General features: G+C 36.4%; 1 protein-coding gene across 1 annotated transcript in view; it reads left to right on the top strand.

The window, feature by feature from the left end:
* The window catches only part of IPO8 (importin 8), a 71,395-nt gene that overhangs the window by 56,330 nt on the left and 6,585 nt on the right, over window positions 1–8,480 (top strand). Inside the window, exons 21-22 of the mRNA XM_007452171.1 lie at window positions 197–417; window positions 2,641–2,846. Coding sequence (XP_007452233.1) covers window positions 197–417; window positions 2,641–2,846 — 427 coding nt within the window. The remainder of the gene's footprint in view (window positions 1–196; window positions 418–2,640; window positions 2,847–8,480) is intronic.

Here is an 8,480-nt window from a genome sequence, read left to right as displayed (position 1 = left end):
GGGAAAGAGACGTTTTGGCACCACTGTAGGACCTCTTTTTGGCCATTTAAGCTCTCTGGGTTTAATAATTCTAAAAATGATTTAAACAAGCAAAAGTTTCACTGTCATTAAGAGTATCTGATTTATTGATAACACTTGACCAACATTCAGCTTTCTATAAAGGTTACTTGATTTCTCTTTTTCTTTTTTCCTCTAGTGCATTCCACTCTTTGTTCAACTTGTTTTGGAGAGATTAACCCGAGGAGTCAAAACTAGTGAGCTTCGTACTATGTGTCTTCAGGTTGCAATTGCTGCCTTGTACTACAACCCTGATTTGCTGCTACATACTTTAGAACGAATTCAGTTGCCTCACAACCCTGGACCTGTAACTGTACAGTTTATAAATCAGTGGATGAATGATACAGATTGTTTTCTTGGGTACGTATGTGTCTTTTTGATTTTACACTACATTTCTATTCTGGAAAGTTGACTTTAATATGTACATATAATAGCATATAAAGAGATAATTTTTATATCTTAAGAATTGTTATTATTTTTTATTTATTTTTGGCTGCTTTGCTGCTGCATGCAGGCCTTCTCTAGTTGCCGCAAGTGGGGGCTACTCTTCGTGGCAGTGCGCGGGCTTCTCGTTGCAGTGGCCTCTCTCCTTGCAGAGCATGGGCTGCAGGCTCGTGGGCCTCACCAGCCATGGCTCGTGGGCTCCAGAGCACAGGCTCAGTAGTTGTGGCGCACGGGTCCAGCTGCTCTGTGGCACGTGGGATCCTCCTGGACCAGGGCTCGAACCCGCGTCCCCTGCACTGGCAGGTGGATTCCCAACCACTGGGCCACAAGGGAAGCCCTTTAAGAATTATTTTTAGTGCATTGTTAACATAATATTAAATTTTTAGAGAATTAAGAATGTGTTTCAGCAGTATAATCTAGTGGAAAGAATGCAGGCTCTGAAAATTAGGTATAGCCATTCCCTGCTTGTTTTTGACTTATGTGTATTGCTATATCTCTAGGCAACAAGAATTAAGTGTCCACTTGGGTTCCATGACTATTAAGTGTCCATGGGTAACAACATTCTAAATAGAGTCGTGTTTCTAAGGAAAGTACTGGTCTGGTAAAGATATAAAGGCTTCAATGGAGCCCGTTTTCAAAGCCCGTTTTGGCTTTATGTGAAGCACTCTCCTAGCTTCCCAACATAGGAAAAGTGAGATCCTAAGTAGTAGTTATAGGCCCACCTCAAGTGACCCAACACATGTAAGTGACCCTGTTGTGCTAGAATTTGAGCTAAATTGCTGATTAATTTGTTCAAAACATTAGAAATAACTAGTGTTCTTTTTAAGTTTTGTAAGATATCATTTAGAAAAATTTACTGAGGGGAAAATAATTTCAACAGGAGTAGTTAGGACATTGCCAAGTGGTGGGGAGATGACGGAGGGGCTTGAATTAGGATGGTAGAAAAGGAATGGGGGAGCATATTTATAAGTTGCTATGTGTATTCTAATTTTTCTACTTGTAGGAGACTGGAATTTGTCCCTGATTTACATTTCTTATTAAAGCTTGGAAAGGAAGAGCATACTTTAAAAAGAAATTGTGCTTAAAGTTATCTCTGACAAAGATTTAGAGAGTAGAGATTTAGTCATTCACAGTTATAGTTAGTAGCATCTATAAGCAATTTTCCAAAAATAGAAAATCCGTCTCAGCTATTGTATAGGTTGGGCATGCTTGGATTGTGCTCCCTTGGTTGCTTCAGAGCCCCACTCGATAATCATCTTCTGTACTATGATCCATTTGACACCTGGTGTACGCTACTAGTTAGAGGCTACATGGATGAGAAAGTCATCAGGTCAAACACAGTTATACTATACTTTGACATTAGTAACTTGAATCAATCAAGCAATGGAAATAATGAAGAATAATAGAAGCTAGTAATATATTTGTCATTGGGTTTGTTGTATATTACTCTCATTTTGAATCACTGCCAGTGAATTTTTTGTTCATGCCTGCAATTTTAAGTGTTATACTAATATAGAAAATCTTTTAATTCTTAATATTTTTAGTTTTAAACAATTTAGAAGAAACATTCATACAAAAATGTGTGTAATGTACATTGGTCAAACATTTTTCCTTCAGAATTAAATTTTCCTTATCCTGTTTTACAGAACAGGACATTTAATGATTTACTTATAGCTATTACATTCAGCTTATTAGATGCTGAGTTTTGGGGGGAACTTTTGGCACCTGGGAATAGTATACAGTGCCAAGATACCTTGTAGACCAATCCAATGAAGACAAAGTCTAAGAGACTCCTCATTTTTTCCATTGGATAGGAATTTTATGCTATCATATACAGGTATTCTTGTTTTAATAAAAGTTGTTACGCTAAGGCCCAGATACAGCATTTGTATTATCATAAATTGATATTACACAAGATTCACCATATTAATTGCAGACTCCCATAGGTCTTTGATGATGATGATTGGTTTACAAAACTTGATCTACATAGGATTTCATATAGTACAAAATGGAGATACCTCTGTGTAACTCCAGTGAATGAACCTTAGAATACACCTTGGACATTTCTTTTTGTAATTTCTTCGGAATTTGTTCTCATTTCTCATGTATCCATTTTTTTTTGGCCTTTATAATTTGTAGGCATCATGACCGGAAGATGTGTATAATAGGACTGAGTATTCTTTTGGAATTGCAAAATCGACCTCCTGGAGTAGATGCTGTGGTGGGACAGATTGTGCCCTCAATTCTTTTCCTTTTCCTTGGCCTAAAGCAGGTCTGTGCTACCAAACAACTGGTAAACCGGGAAGATCGCTCAAAAGCAGAGAAAGCTGATATGGAAGAAAATGGTAAAGTGTTCTAATTGCAATGAATGCTAGAATTGATTGTGATTTGAGTATGTGTTTTCTTTGAGTTTTAGTCTATTTGGAAACCATCAAACAGGTGTACATTTCTTGGCCTGTTACACGTTTAACAAATATTTTGGGTTTGTTTGACTTAATTATAGTACTCCCTTCTTACCACAATTTTGATTTCATGGTTTCAGTTGTCTGAAAATATTAAATGGAAAATTCTAGGAATAAACAACTCATAACTTTATTTATCTATTTATTATTGAAGTATAGTTGATTTACAATATTATATTAGTTTCAGGTGTACAACATACATAGTGATTCACTGCTTTTATAGATTATACTCTGTTTAAAGTTATTATAAAATGTTGGCTGTATTCTGTGTGCTGTACAATATATCCTTGTGCTTATTTATTTTATACTTAGTAGTTTGTACCTCTTAATATTCTACTCTGTTTTGCCCCTCCCACTTCCCTCTCCCCAATGGTAACTACTAGTTTTTTCTCTGTATCTGTGAGTCTGTTTCTGTTTTGTTATATTCATTTGTTTCTTTTATTTCTTATATTCCATGTATAAGTGTGACATACAGTGTTTGTCTTTCTCTGACATACTTCATTAAGCATAATATCCTCCAGGTCTATCCATGTTGTTGCAAATGGCAAGATTTCATTCTTTTTTATGGCTGAGTAATATTCCATCACATATCTCACCACATCTTCATTATCCATTCATTTGTTGATGAACATTTGAGTTGCTTCCTTATCTTGGTTGTTGTAAATAATGCTGCTGTGAACTTTGGCGTGTGTGTATCATTTTGAATTAGTGTTTTTGTTTTCTTTGGATATATATCTAGCAGTGAAATTGCTGGATCATACTTTTAGTTTTTTGAGAAATCTTCATGTCGTTTTCCATAGTGGCTGCACCAATTTACATCCCCACCAACAGTGTGCAAGGGTTCCCTTTCCTCCATGTTCTTGCCAACATTTGTTATTTGTTGATAGCCATTCTTACTAAAAGGGGTGAGATGATCTCTCATTATGGTTTTGATTTGCATATCTCTAATGATTAGCAATGTTGAATGTCTTTCATGTGCCTGTTGGCCATCTATCTGTCTTCTTTGGAAAAATGACTATTCAGGCCTTCTGCCCATTTTTTAATAGGGTCATTTAGTTTTTTGACATTGAGTTGTATGAGCTGTTTATATATTTTGGATATTAACCCCTTATTGTAGCATATCATTTGCAAATATTTTCTCCCATTTATAGGTTGTCTTTTCATTTTGTTGATGTTTTCCTTTGCTATGCAAAAGCATTTAAATTTAATTAGGTCCCATTTGTTTATTTTTGCTTTAGTGTCCTTTGCCTTAGGAGACAGACCCCCCCCAAAATACTGCTACAATTTATGTCAAAGAGTGTTCTGGGGCTTCCCTGGTGGTGCAGTGGTTGAGAGTCCACCTGCTGATGCAGGGGACATGGGTTCGTGCCCCGGTCTGGGACGATCCCACATGCTGTGGAGTGGCTCGCCCGTGAGCCATGGCTGCTGAGCCTCCCCGTCCGGACCCTGTGCTCTGCAACAGGAGAGGCCACAACAGTGAGAGGCCTGCATATCTCAAAAAAAAAAGAGTGTTCTGCTTTTCTTCTAGGAGTTTTATGGTTTCTGGTTATACATTTAGGTCTTTAATCCATTTTGAGTTTATTTTTGTACATGGCATGAGAAAATGTTCTAATCTCATTCTTTTGCCTGTAGCTGTCCAGTTTTCCCAGCACCACTTATTATTGAAGAAACTGATATTCCCCATTGTATATTCTTGCCTCCTTTGTCATAGATGAATCAACCCTAAATGCAGGAATTTATTTCTGGGCTGTCTATTCTGTTCCATTGATCTGTGTGTCTGTTTTTGTGCCAGCACTATACTGTTTTGATTATTGTAGCTTTGTAGCATAGTCTGAAATCAAGGAGCATGATACCTCCAGCTCTGTTCTCTTTTGTCAAGATTGCTTTGGCAATTCAGCGTCTTTTGTGGTTCCACATAAATTTTAGGATGATTTGTTCTAGTTCTGTGAAAGATATCATGGGTGTTTTGATAGGCATTAAATCTATGGATTGCTTTGGGTAGTATGGATTTTTTTTAATGATATTCTTCCAATTCATGAACATGGGATATCTTTCCATTTCTTTGTATCATCTTTCATTTCCTTCATCATTGTTTTATAATTTTCAGAGTAGAGGTCTTTCACCTCCTTGGTTAAGTTTATTCCTAGGTTTTTAATTCTTTTTGATGCAATTTTAAACAGGATTGTTTTCTTGCTTTCTCTTTCTGCAACTTTACTGAATTTGTTTATTAGTTCTAAAAACTTTTCAGTGGAGACTTTAGGGTTTTCTCTATATAGTATTTTGTCATCTGAAAATAGTGACAGTTTTACTTCCCTTCCAACTTGGATGCCTTTGATTTCTTTTTCTTGTCTGATGGCTGTGGCTGGAATTTCCAATAGTATGTTAAATAGAAGTGGCAAGAGCACATATCCTTATCTTTAGAGGAAAATCTTTTAGCTTTCACTGTTGTGTATGATGTTAGCTGTAGCTTTGTCATAATTGACCCTTATTATGTTGAGATATGTTTCCTCTATACCCACTTTGATGAGAGTTTTTGTCATGAATGGATGTTGAATTTGGTCAAATGCTTTTTCTGTAGCTCTTGTGATGATCATGTGATTTTTATCCTTTCTTTTTTTTTTTAATGTGGTGTATCACATTGATTGATTTGTGGATATTGAATCATCTTTGCATCCCTGGAATAAATCTCACTGGATCGTGGTGTATGATCTATTTTTATAAATTGTTGAGTTTGGTTTGCTAATATTCTGTTCAGGATTTTTGCGTCTATATTCATCAGAGATATTGGCCTGTAACTTTCTTTTTTTGTAGTGTCTTTGTCTGCTTTTGGTGGCCTCATAGAATGAACTTGGGAGTGTTCTCTTCAGTTTTTTGGAATAGTTTGAGAAGAATAGGTATTAGCTTTTCTTTATACATTTTGTAGAGTTCTCATGTTAAACCGTCCAGTCCTGGACTTTTGTTTGCTGGGAGTCTTTTTATTATGAATTCAGTTTCACTACTAGTGATCTCTTTATTCAGATTGTCTATATCTTCCTGATTGGGTCTTGGGAGATTGTATGTTTCTAGAAATGTTTCCATTCCTTCTAGGTTGTCTAATTTGTTGGCATATAAATATTTATAGTATTCACTTATGATTTTTTGGTATTCTGTGATATCAGTTGTAATTTCTTCTCTTTCATTTCTTGTTTTATTTATTTGGGCCCTCTCTCTCTCTCTTTTTTTTTTTGCGGTACGCAGGCCCCTCACTGCTGTGGCCTCTCCCGCCACAGAGCACAGGCTCTGGACGTGCAGGCTCAGCAGCCATGGCCCATGGGCCCAGCCGCTCTGTGGCATGTGGGATCTTCCCGGACCAGGGCACAAACCCGTGTCCCCTGCATCGGCAGGCGGACTCTCAACCACTGTGCCACCAGGGAACCCCTTTTTTTGCATTTTTTTTTAAACATTTTTATTGGAGTATAATTGCTTAACAATGGTGTGTTAGTTTCTGCTTTATAACAAAGTGAATTAGTTATACATATATATATGTCCCCATATCTCTTCCTTCTTGCATCTCCCTCCCTCCCACCCTCCCTATCTCACCCCTCTACGTGGTCACAAAACACCGAGCTGATCTCCCTGTGCTATGTGACTGCTTCCCACTAGCTATTTTACGTTTGGTAGGGTATATATGTCCATACCACTCTCTCACTTTGTCTCAGTTTACCCTTCCCCCTCCCTGTATCCTCAAGTCCATTCTCTAGTAGGTCTGCATCTTTATTCCCATCTTGCCCCTAGGTTCTTCATGACCATTTTTTTTTTTTTTTTTTAGATTCCATATATATGTGTTAGCATACGGTATTTGTTTTTCTCTTTCTGACTTACTTCACTCTGAATGACAGTCTCTAGGTCCATCCACCTCATTACAGATAGCTCAGTTTTGTTCCTTTTTATGGCTGAGTAATATTCCACTGTATATGTGTGCCACATCTTCTTTATCCATTCATCTGTTGATGGACACTTAGGTTGCTTCCATGGCCTGGCTATTGTAAATAGAGCTGCAATGAACATTTTGGTACATGACTCTTTTTGAATTATGGTTTTCTCAGCATATATGCCCAGTAGTGGGATTGCTGGGTCATATGGTAGTTCTATTTGTAGTTTTTCAAGGAACCTCCTTACTGTTCTCCATAGAGGCTGTATCAATTTACATTCCCACCAACAGTGCAAGAGTGATCCCTTTTCTCCACACCCTCTCCAGCATTTATTGTTTGTAGATTTTTTGATGATGGCCATTCTGACCTGTATGAGATACCTCATTGTAGTTTTGATTTGCATTTCTCTAATGATTAATGATGTTGAGCATTCTTTCATGTGTTTGTTGGCAATCTGTATATCTTTTTTGGAGGAATGTCTATTTAGGTCTTCTGCCCATTTTCGGACTGGGTTGTTTGTTTTTTGATTCTCTTGTTTCTTTAGGTAGGCCTGAATTGCTATAAACTTCCCTATTAGAACTGCTTTTGCTGTGTCCTGTAGATTTCAGAAAGTTCTGTTTTTATTTTCATTTGTCTCAAGGTATTTTCTGATTTCCTCTTTAATTTCTTCATTCATCCATTGGTGTTTTAGTAGCATGTTGTTTAGTCTCCATATGTTTATGTTTTTCCCATTTTTCTACCTGTAATTGATTTCTAGTTTCATACTGCTGTGGTTGGAAAATATGCTTAATATAATTTCTTTCCCCTTAAATTTGTTGAGACTTGTTTTGTGGCCTAGCATGTGTTGTCTCCTGGAGAATGTTCCATGTTCACTTGAAAGAATGTGTTTTCTGCCATTTTGGGATATAATGTCCTGTAGATACCTATTAAGTCCAACTGGTCTAATGTGTCATTTCAGACTACTCTTTCCTTATTGATTTTCTGTCTGGATGGTCTGTCCAGTGATGTAAGTGCGTTGTTAAAGTTTCCTCCTATTATTGTATTATTGTCAATTTCTCCCATTATGTCTGTTAATATTTGTTTTATATATTTAGATGCATATATGTTAACAAATGTTATATTCTCTTCTTGTGTCGATCCTTTTATCATTATACAATGCCCTTTTTTGTCTTTTGTTATAGCCTTTGTTTTAAAGTCTACTTTATCTGATATGCATATTGCTACCCCTTCTTTCTTGTTTCCATTGCATGAAATATATTTTTCCATCCCTTCACTTTCAGTCTGTGTGTGTCTTTAGCTCTGAAGTGAGTCTCTTGTAATTGTTTATTTTGCTAAATATATGCAGACAATCACAGAATTCTTTTTTTCAGTATGTTGCATTCTTTATAATTTCTCGCTTTGCTCTCTAATGGGTTATAATTATTATGACTTGAGGGAAATTTTCTAGTAATTTCCCAGACTTTCTTGTTGAATTTCCTACTGAGGTGTAGGGTGATTAACCAGTGAAGTTTCTTGCTGTCTTCTTTGTTGTTCTACATATATATATATATATATATATATATATATATATATATATATATATATATATTTTTTTTTTTTTTTTTCT

This window comes from Lipotes vexillifer, unplaced genomic scaffold (genome assembly GCF_000442215.2).
Source record: "Lipotes vexillifer unplaced genomic scaffold, Lipotes_vexillifer_v1.1 scaffold1, whole genome shotgun sequence".
NCBI lineage: Eukaryota > Metazoa > Chordata > Mammalia > Artiodactyla > Lipotidae > Lipotes > Lipotes vexillifer.
Note: the sequence above shows the minus strand (reverse complement) of the source record. Positions and strands in the feature narration are given on the sequence as shown.